The 18434-nt window shown below is 36.8% G+C and overlaps 1 protein-coding gene across 2 annotated transcripts in view; it reads left to right on the plus strand.

Moving 5' to 3' along the window:
- The window catches only part of ATP6AP1L (ATPase H+ transporting accessory protein 1 like), a 39660-nt gene that overhangs the window by 3347 nt on the left and 17879 nt on the right, over window positions 1-18434 (plus strand). Inside the window, exon 2 of one of the 2 annotated variants that reach the window (XM_030323992.1) lies at window positions 49-360. Coding sequence is in view for 1 of the 2 variants with exons in the window: in XM_030323983.1 (XP_030179843.1) it covers window positions 13225-13319 (95 nt within the window). In the remaining variant the exon portion in view is untranslated. Of the gene's footprint in view, window positions 1-48; window positions 361-13174; window positions 13320-18434 lie in introns of those variants that run through there. The other variant, XM_030323983.1, reaches the window with a different exon arrangement.

Consider the following 18434-nt stretch of genomic DNA (forward strand, 5'->3'; position numbering starts at 1 on the left):
AGATTGAGGGCCTACATGTCAACAACAAATTTTTTAATTTCTTAATAGGTAACAAAGGTGAATATCTTCATGAACTACGCAGGATAAGAAGAAATGAATGGCTAATTTGACCATATTAAGAAACTGTGCTCCACAAAACCACCTGAAAGAAAGCAAAAAAAAGTTACAAATTGAATTGATATTTACAGGAAGTGCTCATCTAAAGTTGGGATGCTCTGTACCTGAAGGTTTAGTAAAACATGCTGCAAAGCCATCTGGATGTGGTGTTTCCTTTGTGGGAAGATATTAAATACAGACTAAATTGCTTTAATAATTAATGAACCATTCATAGAACTGCAATTTCTTCTTGATTCATATCTGGTAAGTCAGTTTTCTAAGAGTTTGTCTATTTCATCTCAGTTTTAATAATTACGTAAAGCTGTTCAGACTTTCTATTACGCATTAACATAAGAATGTTATAAAAATATATGTTGTTGGGAGGTTTTCATTAGGAAATATAATACTATATGGGTTATTTATTTCTTTTTGAGTGAGTTTTGGTTGTGTACCTTTCAAGGAAAGTGTCCATTTTGTCTTAGTTGTCTAATGTATGGCCATAAAGTTGTTAGTAATATTCCTTTATAATTCTTTTAATATCTGTAGATGCATAGTGATGTCTCATCTTCCATTCCTGACACTGGTAGCTGTGTCTTCCCGCTCCATTTTTGGTCAGATAAAAGTTTTTTAATCTTGTTAATCTGTTCAAAGAACCAGCTTTTGCTTTAACTGATTTTCTGTTTCTCTGTTTTTAATTTCATTGGTTTCTGGTCTTGTCTGTATTGTTTACTTTCTTCTGCTTGCTTTGGATTTAAATTTGCTCTTCTTTTTCCAGTTTTTTCAAAGTGAAAGCTTAGGTCATTGATTTGAGACTTGTTCTTTTCTATATATTTAATGGTATAAATATCTAAGCACTGCTTGATGCATGCCTTGAGTTTTGATAGGTTACATTCTAGTTTTAATTCAATTCAAAACATTTACTAATTTTGAACAATGGATTATTTAGAATTATGTTTCTTAATTTCCAGATATGTGGAGATTTTCCAAATATCTGTGTTGCTCATTTCTAGTTTAATTCCATTATGGTCTAAGAACTTTAACAAAATTTTTGTTGTAGTTTGCTTTATAGCCCAGAATATAATCACTCTTGGTGAATTTTTCCTATACCCTTGAAAAAAAAGCATTTTCTGCTGATGTTGGGAAAAATGTTTTATAAATGTTCATTGGCCCAAAGTGGTTGATAGTGCTGTTCAGGTCTTCTGTGTTCTGTATTCAGGATGATAATAGTGATGAGAGGTGAGGGCAGATATGGGAAGGTCATAGTTGGATGTTGGGTTATGGTTTATTTTTGGTATTGTGTTTAATTATTATATTATTATGAAAAGCAAATAACAAGGCATGAACCAATGGTCAGAGTGTGTTATGAATGAAAGCTTTTGATTACTATAGCTAAGAGAAGAAAAAAAAATGATTTAATTTTTGGTTTTGGAGCTTTGAGTTTTTCATTTTCTGATAAAGAAAGAGCTTATTACTTAATTTGAAGCCTGGAAATGGAAAGAATTTTCCTCAACCTTGGGCCTAAATTTCTTAAAAAGGCCCCCTGAAAAAGAATCAGCTTGAGGAATTAGAGGGAAAGAAAGAAGGCTACCATGGCTGAAGCATAGACAGTCAGCAGGATAATAGAGGAAGATGAGGTTAGAGAGTTGGACAGGGCCAGCTCAAGTCCAACTTGTAGGCCCTGATAAGGAGTTTGGACTTTATTCTGGGTACAATGAGAAGCCATTGGAGGGCTTCAAGTAAGAGAGTTACAAGATCTGATCTACTTTTTAAAAAAAATCACTGTGCTTGCTATGGAAGGGCACTATGAAGGGGCAAGAGAGGAGTCGGTTTATCCAAGGAGGGGGCTGATGAAATAGCACAGATAAGAGATTGTAGGAAATAGCATTGGAGATGAGAAGATTTCATAAAATTCTGAATATAATTTGGACTTAAACAAATTGAGTGAATTTGAATTGAGTGAAATCATGGCATCACCACCACCACCATCTCTAATAGGTATTGAGCACTATTTAGGTGCCAGGCATAGGACTTCACATGCCTAATTTGTTTTAATCTTCAAAACAACACCTGTGTGGTAAGTGTTATTATTAACACCATTTTACAAAGAGGAAATTAAGACTTAAGTTAACTATAGCATGTTTGTTGGTTTTCAGATTAGTTATAAAGTAAAATTTTGACTTTTAAGTAGTTCGGAAAAAATTTTAATGCATGTTAAGTAAATAAGGCACACAATGGTGAAAAACAATTTTCTAGCCAGCAAAATATCAGGAAAAATAAGAGGTGCAATTCTTAAGATTACAGTATTCTTATAAATTGCAACCTGCTATCTGTAGGTTACCAGAGGTATGTGCAAACTGATAGGCACTTTGTTGTGAAAGAATGGTGTTTAGTAGTTCTTGAAATGTTGGGGGAGTAGGGCAAGAAAAAGAGTAAGTATTTCCCTTTTCTAGTATTCCAAGTAGAAGGAGTTAAGTTAATATAACTCCTTATTTCTCTGCCAGTTTACTCATTCCATGCCAGCTAAGGATGACATCTGTGGTTAATTAGGAAAAATAGTCTGGGTATGTTCAGCCCTTCTTTCCTTTTTGAGACCCAGCCTCCCCTTGGAATAGACCTTTCCCATTTCTTCTGCACCAGCCCTCTCTTCCCTGTTGAGAACCCACTGCCGACATGACAGGCAGTCATATCTGGCTTCTGTGGGGAGGGGTTCAGTTTCAGTTAATTTTGCTCCTGCACTAAATTTTGGCATCTTGGCCTTTCACAGTAATGAAGGTGGCGTTTTGGTCTCCATTTGTCTTACCCCTTGTTTTGTTTCTCAGCTGGTGTAGCAGTCAGGTGGGGCAGAAAGATATCATGATTTGACTTATCTCAGAGTCCCTCCACCCTCCCAACTAAGAAAAAAGATTGGTCTTCAAAAATTAGATCAGTCGATGAGGTTTATTTAGGTCAAGGGTGATGCTGATTCTTTGTACCATATGAGAGAGAAGTTGGCTTTTTAGGAAGAGCAGCCAAGGGTTTTAACAATATATTGGAGCATTTAGAATAGTTAGAAATGATTCCAAGTGTTTTAACTATAAAAATTGAGGTATTAGTTGCTATGGAAATGTGACAAGTTGAAATAACAGCTTTAAGTGAGAAAGAAGAAGCAGTAAGAATAAGACCAATGATTACTTGCTCTGTGTAACTACTAGTGATGAATGTTGAGTGCTTCATTTTTCCTGATTAAATTATTAAATGCAATTTTTCTCTTATCCAAAATGAATGAGATTTCTTATCCTCTCATTCTAACTACTTTTGGTACAGTGAATATTTCTTCTCCTATCTATTTCAAGGTGGAACTAAAGAAAGATGTGTGTGTTATCATATAATCTTAACAGTAATCAGGCCTGGTCTTTAAAATCTTGTTACTATAATTAAACCTCTGGGTAAGTTCTAGGGGGAATTGACAACACTGCTCTTTGATGTCCTTTGTGAAGTTCCTGGAAGGGAGTTATTTTACTATGCATATTGGAAGTTATTCCCCAGGTATTCTCTAACTTGGCTGAGAACAAAACAAAAGAAAATAGACTTTTATTTCAGCAGAGACCTTTGAGTTGTAAGACACGTTAAAGGATCATTTCTCTCACTAGGAAAAGAAAGATAATTTCTTTCACTCATTAGAATATTAAGTTTTAGAATCTCATTCCCTGGAGAGGTTTAAAGAGTCTGGCAGGTGGGCCAGATCTGTGTTCTCTGTGAGTTCAGTGAAGACCAGTTGATCTTTGGTGATGGGGAGTCATCAGAGATTACTCTTCAGCTTCGCATTCCCCAGTAAAATGAAATTTCATTAGGACTATTTCTAGATTACTTGAGTGTAATATATAAGTTATTATAATATAAATATAAAAACTCCTATAAAAGTAAATGTGCATTTTATATCACTAAGACTTTATTGCTTAAAGGACTTTAAATAAGATAAAACGGGATTCCCCACCACCACCCCTTAAACTGAAAGAACAAATAACAAGAGAGAAAAAGGAGTGAGGAGCTAGAGGAAGGGAGGAAGAAAAGAAATGAAGGAAGAAAAGGACAAGAGAAATTTTTCCACTGATACTACTTTTTGTTGGTTCTAGAAGTCCGTACTGATTGTTAAGAGCTTCTTTGTTCATTTGTATGTATGTATGTATGTATGTATGTATTATTTGTGGGGGATAAGCTTAGGAATCCCCAGGGCTTACACCAGTGGGTTAACAAGGTATAAAGAAATACAAAGCCATAAAATGCTCACACCCAAGTTTGGGAAAATCAGGTTGGCACCCCAAGAATAGGGGGATGTAAAGACACCCCGAGAATAGGGAGGCATAAAGTTTCTAGGAATAGGGAGGTGCAAAGGCACCCCAAAATAGAGAGGGGGTGCAGAGCCCCCAAAATAAAGAGGGAGAGGCAAAGGCCTGAAATAGAAACCATGCAAAGGTGCCCAATACATAGGTATATGAAATAAACAAGATTAGATATTCAGGGTGGAAGCACTCCCAATTTAGTACTATAGCAGAAAAGCTGCTTTCACAGGACAGTAGGGCCAGGTTAGGTAAATTGGTGAATTAGACTATGGACCACTATGCTGCAGGCAAAGCAGCCCAGAGTGGAGATGGTTAACAAAAGAAAAGGTGCCTTGTCAACCCTGAGGTTACTCCCCTATCTGTCTCATCCTCTAGGCTAGCTAAGATAAACAGAGCTGCTGCCTCATGTCCACTGTAAACAACCTTCCTCCTGACTGCCCAGCTCCTGGAGTTTGTTTGGTATTAACCTAAACCCCTAACCACAAATATCCTCAAGACTCCCTTTCCCTCATGTCCACAAATTAATGCTCACAGATTCATTATCCCTTTGTGCACGTCCATCGCCATGTTTGTAAGCCTTCTGATCCTAATAAAAACGGGCAAAGGACCCTTATTCGGTGCTCTTGTCTTTTCCCAGACATTAGCCATCTCTCGCTTTCAATCCTGCGCCCCACTCTTTTGCTAGACAAAAAAGAACTTTAGACTTAGAGTCTACGACAATTATTTATTTATTTATTCTGAGAGAGAGAGAGAGAGAGAGAGAGAGAGAGCGAGCGCACAAGCAGGGGAGAGGCAGAGAGATAGGGAGAGAGAATCTCAAGCTGACAGTAAGGAGCCCACCTCGAAGCTCCATCTCACAAACCATGAGATCATGACCTGAGCTGATATCAAGAGTCAGATGCTTAACTGACTGAGCCACCCGGGTGCCACAGCCATTACTGATTATTAAGATAACCCAAATGAATGAATCTGAAACCAGTTCATAGATATGGTCTTTTTCATTTTTAAAGGATTTTTTATTAAATTTATTGAAACTAAAAAACCCAAACAACACAGTTTACCCATTTTCCCCATCCTCCACTACCCATTGCCCCTTGCAATCACTAATCTGTTCTCTGTATCTATGAACTTGGTTGTTTTGTGTTTTAGATTCCATATACATTTGTCTTTCTATGACTTATTTCACTTAGCTTAATGCCCTTGAGGTCTATCCCTGTTTCTGCAAATGTAAAGATTTCACTATTTTTTATGGCTATATAATATTCCATATAAATATGCCATATTTTCTTTATCCATTTATCCATCATAGTTAAAAACCTTCCATCAACAAATATATATAAACATAGAGAGATGTGTGTATTAAAGCAGATGCCTGCCCCTCACGTCAAGGTTTTAATATAAGCAGGTGAGCCTCCTTCATTTTAAGTTCAGAGGTGATCAGCTGCCTCTGAGTTGGGGGCCTGAAGTGAGTCAGTCCAAGTGAGAGGGCCGTTTAAGAGACATTTCTTAGATTGCTGCTGTCTTGTGGGTCTCAAATAGGAACCCTGTTGGTTTTCAAAATTAGATGTTTTGGGGGCTCATCTCTCAGGTACATATCTTAAAAGTTGAGGTGTCTGATGTGGACTTTGAACTCTTTACCACTCAGGAGGAAGCTCTGGGTTTGAGTTCCCTCCTGATTGTGGGTTGCCACACCTGTGGTAGGGTTTATGGTGAAATTGTGTCCCAGATTTTCCTACCCACTTTGATTTGGTTTTCTTTTCATTTGCCTGACGTGTAACCATGACTCAGCCAGGCTTTAGGTTTTTTAATAGGAAATTGTTTCATATGTAGTGGTACACTCAGCATGTCTGTGGGAGGAAAGAAGTTCAAGATCTTAGAATATCACCATCTTAAACGAGAACCCCACCATGGGTATCATTTTTCATAGTATGGAATATTGCACTTATGTGCCAGTGAATATCTAAAATTTACTCAGATAGGTTTTCAGTTAAAATTTATAAATTTATATTAACTAATTTAGCAGAAAACATTTTGGATTTGTACCTGGTGGTTGTATACTATACTCTCTTAGAAACTAACTGTGCTGGTTAATTTTTGTCCAAAGAATCTATTTTGTGCCTATTATAAATGATGGCCTGAAGTATATGGCAACATCAAAATGGCACATATTTTCAATATGAGTTTTACTTAGTGAATTAAAACCCTATCTCTGTCAAGGTGGGTCCTGCATCTTCCTGGTGAGAGCATTTTTCAAGTGGTGGAGGCCTTCTCCTCCTTAGAACCCAGGTCTGTTAGGTCCTTCTTAACACTTAGACCTCCCTTCCTAGTCCATGCCTCTAATTATCACAGTAAATTTGGTACTTAGCAAACCCTTCCAATAAAGTTTCCTTTGCACTATAAGTAATGGAAACCCATTTCAAGCTATGTTAAGACCAAAAGCCAAGTTATTGAGAGGACACTGGGATAACTCACACACTTCAGCACCAAGAGATACACACTGACCTCATAAGAAAGTAGAGTCAAGAACTGGAAAGCTGCTTCAGCTTTTCAAAAGAGTTATGTCTCATCTCTTGTCTCTAGTCTATTAAATAACTGCCTTCCTCCAGTCCTTATCAGCCATTGCCTGGAGTGGAGTTGTGGCCAATATCAGTGGACGTCATTGGTTTGCTATGTGAAGCATCCCTAAGGTGTTTACTCCAGCAATTATTTGTTTACATTTCTGCACATCACTGAGCTACTAGTCTCATGGGGATCAGGACAGTGTCCTGTTCATCTTGTATTCCTGGCAGGTAGCATATGGCAATCAATATTTGTCTAATGGACAAGTTTATGAAAGAGCAGGACTATTGTTTCAGTGAAGCTTGAGATCCAAGAACAGAAATATATGCCACTAATTTGGTATATCACTTATGTTCCAAGAAGTCAATGGGGAATCAAAAGTAAAATAAATTAACATTTTAAATCAAAAGCACTTATAAGTATTTCATTTACTAATCTGATTCTAATCAACTCAGAAGTTGATTTGATGAAAATTAGTAGAAATCATGGCAACAGTTGGACTCTGAATTTAATGAAGAGTCTGCATTAGTCTGGATTTTCCAGAAAAATTATATATATATATACACACACACACACACACACACAAACAAACACACACATACATATATGAATTTCATATATATATACATATATATGTATATGAATAGAATGTATATATGTGTATGTATATATATGAAATTCATATATATGTGTATGTTTGTGTATATATATGTGTGTGTGTGTGTGTATATATATATATGAAAGTAATCCTATACGTGATTTGTTATAGGAATTGGTTCGTGCAATTATGGAGGCTGAGATATCCCAATATCTGTTGTCAGCAAGCTGGAGACCCAGGAGAGCCAATGGTATAGCTCCATTCCTAGGAAATGTGAAGGCAGGAGAACACTGAATTCTCTGCTCCAAGACAAGTAGAGAAAGTAAAAACTCTCTTACTCCATGTTTTTATTTTACTCAGACCTTCAGTGGATTGGATGAGGCCCACTCACATTAGGGAAGGCAGTTCACTCAGTCTACTGATACAAATATTAATCTCATTTAGAAACACTGTCAGAGACAAGGCCAGATAATGTTTAGCAAAATATTTGGGCATGTTGTATCCCAGTCAAGTTGACATGTATTAACGATTAGAGAGTCACACTCCCCTATACAGAGCAAGAAGTACTACTCTGGTATTTTGCTAATGAACTGATGTAACTTGGGTTTTGTATATTTGCATTTCAAGCTACTGAATTTGATTAAATACTTGAATTAGTTGATTTTCTAGTTATGGTTGCCTAGATAGTCAGGCTCTGGGAGTCACAACCATGTGCACAAAGTGAGAATTAATTATGTGACATTTTTGCTGGGCTTATTCATTACTCTATACATCTTATTGAGCATCATCTTGGACCAGCAGCACCTTAGACTCTAGGTGTATCAGTTAATTAGATGCAGTCCCTGCTGCCATGGAGCAGGCCTTCTGGTGAAGAAACACACCATAGATAGGTAACAAGAAAGTAAATATCTCAGTACAAATGTGATATATGTTATGATGAGGGTGAACAGAATGCAGGGAGGGTTAGGAGGGGATGAGGTAATCTCCACAGAAGGAACAATATGTACAGTCACTGAGGTGTAAAAATGTTGGCATGTGGAGGGTGTTGAAAAAAGCTGAATCTAAGCCAGTGTCCTGGAGCATGGTCGGGAGAAAGGTTAGCATAAAATGAAGCAAGAGAGACCAGCAAGGGCCAGGCCATTCAAGACTGTAGGAGGTGGATGGATTTAGATTTTGTATCAGTTTGCAAACTTAGCAAAGACTACTATAATTGATTTGAACATTTGACTAAAGTGATTTTTGGTTTAAGAGCATTTGGATGAATAGAAACTGTGGTCTGGCAAATGCTCAATGTTCCTTCAGGCAAATATTAGAATGCGTTTTGTTTTGGATTATCTTTAGGATCCAAAACTGTGTTTTGTTTTGGATTATCTTTAGGATGTATGTATAGTGAACAGCCTTGATAGGTAGAAATAGTGCCTTCCTCTTACAAAGGGCAGGTTTACTTACAGCCTTGGAAACTCAGGATTTGTCTCATGAAATGAAACCCATTGTGTGTACAAATGTCCATGTGGGCCTAGATGTATTGCTCTATGGGCAAGGGGTATTGTCACAATATACTGATGCTTATGCTCCTTGCTATGTGGTGAGTAATAAACTTCTTTGTCTCTGGCCCTGGAGTCTTGTGTCTTCTGCCACAATCCATGAAACTAACAAGCTGACTTGTTAGCTTATCAGTTGGGTAAAATGTCAGACCCTTCACAGTTCTGGACAAGGACCCTTCAGCCATATCAGCGGGAAGGTACAATGCCAAGCAGGTGATATCTTAGTGCCTTGCAGCCTGCAAATTATCACATTAACATTTTTATCATTGCTTTTCTAAAGTTACAGATGAGCTATTCTCTGACAATCACATCTTAAGTGTGACTTCTATTTTAAAATACATGTGTGAAACCTACTAGCTACTAATTATTCTACCTTAAATAGTCTTCACCAAGTGGAGGAAAATTTCAACAACAGAAGGAATGCTGTGTTAAAAATTTAGGAATCAAGACATAAAATATATTGAAATGAAACTTGATTTAAAAATAAAAATTGTGTATACATTTGTGCACCTGAAAATATAACTGGAAATATAACTTACATGGTAAGCACCAAGGAGGTAACACTATGGTCTCTGAGTGTTAACTGAACCATTATTATCACAGTACAGGGGTCTTCATGGGCTTGGCCTCTTACCTTCCCCTGACCAGGGATCTGAGGAGCACTGGGATCAGACCCTACTGCTGCTGCCACGGGAGACTATGAGCTATTGCTCTGGCAGCTGGAGGCGATGTACTACATTTGCCCTGGCCAGGACGATCACCGTTAGCCACATGTGGTTACTAACCACTGGAAATTTTGGTTAGTTTGAATTGAGATGTGTATAAATGTAAATTGTATACCAGGTTTCAGACTTAGAGCAGAAAAGGAAGGTAAAATATCTTATTAATTTTTATGTTTGAAATAGTATTATAGATATATTAGGCTAAAGAAAATATATTATTAAAATGAACCTCACCTGTTTGTGCTTCTTTCAGTGTGGCTACTAGAAAATTTTAAATTATATATATAGCTCTCATTATATTTCTGTTGAACAGTGCTATTCTAGGTCCTTGCTCCTCACAGACAAGCAGCATCAGCATCATGTGGAAACTTGTTAGAAACAAAGAAGCTCATGCCCCACCCCAGGCTGGATCAGAATTTGCATTTTAACAAAATCTCATGTGATTTGTATGCATGTTCAGAGTTGAGTAGCAGAGCCCTAAGACTAGGATTGCCTGATTTAGCAAATAAAAATACAAGATGTCCAGTTAAATTTAATTTCATATAAACAACAAATGATTTTTTAATACAGCATATCCAAATATTGCATGGAACATACTTATTAAAATTATTTATTGTTTATTTGAAATTCACCTGTTACCGGGTGTCCTATGTATTATTTGGCCAGCCTGCCTACGACTAAACTCCTCCTGTCCAGGCCCATCTTACTACCAGAAATTCCACAAAATCAGGAAAAAGACAGGAAGGTGAAAGGAGAGGTAGGGAGTGGAAGTTGGGCAGAGTGAAAGAACAGAGAAGAAAAGGAAATATGGGAAGTAGAAATAAGATGAGCATGGAAAGGACACATTGATGGTGATGACCTCTTGTGTTTTATAATATTTCTTAGCATCTTCCTTATTTCTCCATCCCCCTCCCCCATCCCTAGTTGTGTGTTCATCTCCTCTTCACTTCTCTATAGGGCTTCCTAGAGCCATGTTAGAGGATGGTGTGTGTACAAAGTACATGTCCTCAGGGTCAAGTCCCCAGCTTTCCTATAATCCAGCATCCCTGAAGTGTCACTTAAAATATGATGCCTTTCAGCTATCAGTACTTTGCCATTAAAGTGATCACGGTTCTTAAGTGCCGAAAATGCTGACATGTTCATTTTGGAAGATTTTCTTTATTGTGGCATTTTAATTGTATTTTTTAAAATGTAAAACGACTCTTAGGGATTTTGTTCTTTGGTTTGTGTTTTTGCATGTTTTTTAGGTGGCAAGGGAGTGGAAGTGGAGGCTGGCAAGGAAAGAATAACCATAGATATTCTTTTTTTTTTTTTAATTTTAGAGAAAGAGAGAGGGAGAGAGCGGGCAAGTTGGGAAGAGGGACAGAGAGAGAGAGAGAGAGAGAGAGAGAGAGAGAGAGAATCTCAAGCTCCTAGGTGGGGCTCAATCCCATGACTCTGGGATCATGACCTGAGCTGAAATCAAGAGTTAGATGCTCAACTGACTGAGCCACCCAGGCACCTCTAGATATTCTCTATTTAGCCAGGCATTGAAGTAAGGAAAGGCTTTCATCTATTGTATTATTTATTTAAAATTTTATTTTATTGTAGTAAGAACATTTAACGTGAGATCCACCCTCTTAACAAATTTTTAAAGTGTATAATACAGTATTGTTAACTATAGGTATAATCTTATACAGATATCTAGAATTTATTAATCTTGCTTAACTGAAACTTTATGCCTGTTGATTAGCAACTACCTATTTCCTCCTCCTCAACCTCCAACCCCTGGTAACCACCATTCAGTCTTTGCTTTCTATGAATTTGCCTGTTCTAGAACCCTCATGAAAATGGAATCATGTAGTATTTGTGACTGGCTTCTTTCACTTATAATAATGTCCTCAAAGTTCATCCATGTTGTCACATATTACAGAATTTCCTTTTTTTAAAGGCTGCATAATATTCTGTTGTTTGTATATACTCCATATTCTTTATCCATTCAGCCATCAGCAGATACTTTGGTTGTTTCCACATCCTGACAGGCATTAAGTCATATCTCTTTGTGGTTTTGATTTGCATTTCCCTGATGATTAGTGACATTGAGTACCTTTTTATATGATGTTGGCCATCTGTATGTCATCTTTGGAGAACTGTCTATTCAAGCCCATTTTTAGGTTGGGTTATTTGTGTTGTTTCCGCTATTGAGTTGTAAGAGTACCTCAAATATTTTGAAAAGTAATGATTTATCAGATATATGTTTTGCAAATATCTTCTCCCATTCTGTGGGTTGCCTTTCACTCTGTTGATGGTTTCCTTTGCTGTACAGAAGATTTTTATTCTGATGTAGTTCTGCTTGTCTATTTTTGCTTTTATTGTCTGTGCTTTGGTATCATATCCATGAAATCATTGCCAAGACCAGTGTCATGAAGATTTGCCCTGTGGTTTCATCTAGGTTTTAAGTCTTTAATCTGTTTTGAGTTGATTTTTCTGTCTGGTGTGAAATCAGGCTCTGATTTCATTTTTTGCATGTGGATATCCAGTTTTCCCAGCACCATTTGTCATTTTCCCATTGTGTGTTCTTGGCACCCTTGCTGAAGAGCAGTTAACTGTATGTGTGAATCTGTTTCTAGGTGCTGTATTCTGTTCTGTTGGTCTTTATGTCAGTTTCTAATGGCAGTACTGTACCATTTTAATTACTGTAGCTTTGCAATGTATTTTTAAATAGGATGTGTGATACATCCAGCTTTGTTCTTTCCCAAGATAGATTTGTCTATTTAGGACCTCAATATATCTTCACAACAATTCTTTGAGTTAAGTACTTTTGTCCCCACTCAGCAGATGAGGAAACTGGAGCTGGGAATGCACTTGAGGGCTGTCTGACTCCACAGTCAGTGCTCTTTACCATTACCTTCCATATCTCTCAGCGCATGGAGAATCATGAATTTAACAGTACACTGTGAACTAGGTCACGTGTAAAATTAGATAAGTTTCAGAGATTTTTACTCACTTATACACCTGAAAAATACATGTAATGATGTATATCGTATAGATTTTTGAGGGCAATTTAATAGCTACCTGAAAAGCAGTATGAGATTCTTATTAAGAGTTAGAGTATCAAAGCAATGCCAGTTTCTGAAAAGAGGTTAATTGAAAATCTGCTCCCCAATAATTTTTCATGAAAAAGCAAACATCTTAAATAGACCCACTGATTTCACTCTATACTCTAAATTAAGCAGTATCAGGACCCTCCCTCCACCCTCTCCCCCACATAATACATCCTGGGAATGTGGTTTTTTTATTGGTTGAATATGTTGTCAGTCACAAGGCATGGAAAGTACTGCCTCTGCCCTGTTTGCATTTATGAATTAGGAGATGTGCTTGGTTAGAAGAAACTGATTAATTTCTTGATGGGAAGAAAAATCTTGTTTAGTTTTTCACTCATTTTTTTATGTATGGGATTTTCTGTAACTTTTGACCAGATACTTGCCAGGAAGAATGTAAGGTGAGTAATTGCACATTTTTAAATTCAGTGCATCTGTTAACTTCGATGCAAGTGTGAAACTAGATGGGTCTGTAATTTCTTTTTATTGTTGCATAGCTATATTTGTTTATAATTCAAATTGGATATATTAGATTAGATCATTCAGTAGCTAATAAAATCATTGAACCAGAGTTTATAAATAAGAGATGAAAATATAATCTTTATTATAAGAGGCAAGAGTTATTCAAAATGCACAAGAAATATTTGTATTGTGTATCAAAGTATGTATCTATGAGAAAATGACTCAAATCAGTGTTCAGGTTTCTTTTACACTTACAAGTAAATGTTGATTTCGTGGTTTTCTCCTGCCATTATTGTGAGAGAATAGAACAAGGAAGAATTTAAAAACCTCAGAAATATATAACCTGTCCTTCAAAGAAAAGGTGTTGAATCATTTTAGCTGGTAGGAGATGGTAATTGTTTAGATTACATACCGTTTAAAATTAACAAGCAAAATTTCTATTTCTGTTTCCTTTGTCCCTTTGGCTCTTTCCATACCATATAAGGGAAACTATAGAGGTTTATATATAAGGGAGAATATTCAGAATCTGAATAGCAGTTAACTTATGTCATACCTCCTAATTGCTTATTATGTGCCATCCCAACAAATACATCAGGGAATTTAGTGTGAACTGCCACGCAGGGTGGTCTGCCAGAACTTGTGTTAAAGAATCTTTGTCACCAGCTAATAAAAACTAGAAGTACAGGCATTTTCTGTTTGTTTTCCCCATTGTTTGTAAATCAGTGCTTTAAGTTCATTTTCAAATAATAGGTGACCTGTACTCCTTAGATTGTTAAAGCTTAGTAATGTTTCCTTACCTTGTTTATGACTGATTTCTATATTACACTGGTAATATGTACAGCAAGTACTATGAAGTCCCAATTCTGTTTCTGAAGCAAATTTATTAGGTTTAAATAATCTTAGTTTCAGAAGGGATCCTAGAAATCACATTAATCAATGATCATTTGAATCTAAAAATATAGCATATTAATTCATTATGAAAGAAACAACACTTGTTGTTTTATGAATGTCTTTCAAATCATGGATCTGAAATTTAAAGTACCTTTCAGTCCTATTGGTCAATTCAAGGTTCTTACATCTCTAGGAAGGTTGATTGTATTTTAAGCTTAGTACTTGTTTCCTGAGCTTAAGAGAGACCAGGAGTCACCACTCTTCCCTTACATATCGCTTCCTCAAATTGGGTTTAAGCAATTCCTTGAACAAAAAGGAAATATTTTTCTTTTCACATAGCTTCCTGTGTGATCTCCTATTTTCCCCTTCCCTGTCAGACTTTGTTCATTCATCAATCTGTTAGTTTATTGATATATAACACATATATTTTTAACACTTGGTGCTTTTAAATAGCTAGGCACTGTGCCAGGTTCTGGGTCTACAGTGGTGGGTAAAACAGATAGAGCCCCTGCCTTCATGGAGCTTTAAGTCTAGTGGGGGAGGTTCTCTCACTAATCAAATGTGAGTCATGTTGTGAAAGAAAAGTATGGGAGGCTATGAGCACATATAAATAGGGGGATCTGAACTGCTCTGAGATGGTAAGAATAGTGTTCTTAAGGAAGTGACATTTAAGCTGTGATCTGCAGTATGTGGAGGATACTACCAGGAGGTAGGGGGAAGGGGAGGATAGAGAACATTTCAGGTAGAGGGAATAACAAGGCTAAAACTTTTATGAGAGAAGAAAGGAAGATGAAGCATTCAAGGAACTCAACAAAAGAAAGCTAGTCTGGCTAGAACAGTCAGGGGAATAGGTCAAATGAGGGGAGCACAGTTAGCAGGTCTTTCAGGGCCTTAGAGGTCATGGTGGGAATGTGGTCTTCATCCTGAATAGAACCATGATGGGGCTGCTTCACCTTCACTTTCATGAAGGCATTCTTGGCAGCCTCATGATGGACTACCTGCTGTATCAAAAATATGGCACCAGCCACTCACCACAAACTTAGGGCTCTTGATTACTTTTCAAAGGTATTGCAGAGATCTCTTTTACTGGACAAGGATCTGAATATTTTAGAGACAGTGTAGGTTTTTTATTTTTTTTTATTTTTTAAATTTCTTTTTAACCAGCATTTCTCAATTTATTCACATAGGTAACTTTAACCAGTAGTTCTTTAGATCTTATTTTAGTTAAGAGATTATGTAGTGATGTGAAAATGCATATAGATTTTATCTTTAGTTGAGATTATGGTATCCCATAAATCCTGATTAATTTAGTCTTATGGGTATGGGAAAGGCATATCTAAATTACAGTCATTTTAAAAAAGAAGTATAGCAGTGTTATTGTATATTCACGACCATAGATTCATTGAAATGAAAATAAGCCTGTGTTGTCTTCTAAAAGTTTTTCATTTGTGAACACATGGAAATTCTTAATGAGTAGAGCAAAGTGTCAAGCCAAGCATATTATCAGTATGGTAGCTTATCCATTCATCTATCCATCCATCCATGCATTCCTTCCTTCCTTCATTCATATACTTTTATTCAGGAATATTAAACTGTTTTGCAAACCAGACACTGTATTTACAAATTGTTAGGCAGTTAGTTAGGCATGAGCTAGGAGAGGTAAAGCAGATGCTGGCCACACCTTCTGAGACACCCCTGAGGGTTAACACCAAATTCAGAGCCAAGTCTAAGGGCTAAACACAACAGCAAAGGCCTAGCCACAGTGCTGGCTCAAAAGCCATAAGGGGACTTTGAAGCGCTGAGCATGAGCACAAAAGGTGTAACTTGCCCCTTAGAACTTTAAGGTCAGAACAAAAACTCGTTACACACTCGTAAATATACAATACATAAATAAGTACAATTATCACAGCATGTATCATGGGTAGGTGCATGTGCAGAAGCCAAAATACGATATAACCACCAGCTGTCAATCAAAAATGTCAATCAGGGGTACCTGAGTGGCTCAGTTTGTTGAGCCTTGGACTTCAGCTCAGGTCCTGATCTCATGGTTTGTGAGTTCGAAGCCCATGTCAGCTCACTGCTGTCAGCCTGGGGTCTGCTTGGGATCTTCTGTCCCCCTACTTTCTGCCCATCCCTTGCTCTCTCCCATTCTCTATCTCAAAAATAAACATTTTTTTAAAGTGTCAATGAAAGCCAAACTTACATGTGCAGAAAGCAGGCTTAAAAGGATGCAGCTAGGGCTTCTTGGTGCCATTGCCAGTCTTGCTCCGGCTCTGGTCCGCTTTCACTCTTGAAAGTGTACTATACGGATCTACTCAGTAAACTCTATCTCCCCAGTCTGGTCTTGGGTCTCCAGTTCTTTGATGCATCTGGGACGAGAACCGAGTGACTTGGTAACAATGACTTAATACATTTTTATCTCATTTAGGTAAACTGTATCTCAGAACTTTCAGTTTTTGTTCGTTAAGACATTTTAAGATTGAGTACTTAACCCTGTATCATGATATATGATTTTTTGATCAATGAGATTCAAGTTAAATTTTAAAGTCTGTTTGTGTATGATAATGTTATTGGAAAGCTTGAAGCTCTTTAAGCAGTGTTGCCTGGGTATTAGTGTTTCTTTCACATATTCAGTTACTTTGTAACTTTCACTACAGAGTTTGGAGTTTAGGTAAGATAGAGATTTTTTAGCTAAAGCACATCTCTATTGTGGTTACATGATTACTGATTGGAAAATTAAAGTAAATTTACAGGAAATTAAATTTCTTAATGGTCCTAGGTGTAATTGGGCTCAGAGGACTGATTCATGCTAACCCTACTCAAATGAGAGTTACTATAAATCAGAATACAAGTTTATAAATTTTTAAAGGAAGGCATCTTTTTAAAAAGACTAAATTAGACAAATTTAGTCAGTTTATCTTTAGTAACAAACAACTCCAGCTTTCCAGAATCTCATGATCTCAAACATTTATTTCTCACTCATATTACATGTTGATAGCTACAGGTGGGCTGTCATAGCCCTGCTCTAGCTGTTTCCCATGTCTTGTCATTCCAAGACCTAGATTGAAAGAGCACCCCTATTTGGGCATGCCATTGTCATGGCAGAGGGAAAAGGGCAAGAGGTGGCAGACACATGCAATACCTCTGAAAATTTCTAGAGAACTGGCACACTATTGCTTCCATTCATATGCCACTGTCTCAACCAAGATGCATAGCCAAGACTTAACTCTGGGGCAGGGAATCTTCTCCACCTACAGGGAGGTGCTGCAAGGTATATGGCCAAGGGCAGGGATATATACATCTCTGGGATTGTTTCCAGGGAGTTGGGAACAATCATACACTCCACCATACTACCACAGTATTAAAATATGCATAGCAGATTTCTCAAATAATACATTTTAGACATTATCTAACAACTTCCAATTACTATTGACAAAGTTTTAGTCTCCAACACTTCCCTCATCTTTCTTTCTTTATCCCCTCCAGCCCTCCAATATATTATTATTTACATTATTACTTTCATTTAAATCTGTCCATTGGTGGATGCTCAAACAAAATGTGGTATATCCATACAATGAAATATTTCTCAGTAATAAAAGGGAATGAAATATTGACATATGTAACATCAATGAATCCCTATCATTGTGTTAAGATTGAAAAAAGCCAAACACTAGAGAATATGTATTATTCTATTTATAATTCTAGAAAATGCAAACTAATCTAAAGTGACACCAAGTCTTTAGTTTTCCTGTGGCTGAGAATGGAGGGAACATCTCTTTCCTGCAAAAGTGCATAGGGAAACTTTTGTGTGATGTAAATATTCTGTACCTTTATTATGGTGGTATGCATATGCTCAAACTTACCGGATTGTACACACTGAGTGACTGTAGTTTATTGTACTTAAATTATACCTCAGTAAACTTGATAAAGTGAGAAAAAGTTGTATATATGCATGAATTTATTAAGCAATGAGTACATATCATGGTCAGTTATTTGTCCTCTTTAGAAATTCTCATTAGTTAATAGAGACTGTATTACCAAGAGAATGGTACATTCAGTTTGTAATTGGTTCCTTGTAATTCATTTTAAAGCACTTTACAGTGATACAGATTTAGTAACTCTTTAGCTAAAATTATGTTTTACATATGGATAATGATATGTAA

This window comes from Lynx canadensis, chromosome A1, assembly GCF_007474595.2.
Source record: "Lynx canadensis isolate LIC74 chromosome A1, mLynCan4.pri.v2, whole genome shotgun sequence".
Classification (NCBI taxonomy): Eukaryota; Metazoa; Chordata; class Mammalia; order Carnivora; family Felidae; genus Lynx; species Lynx canadensis.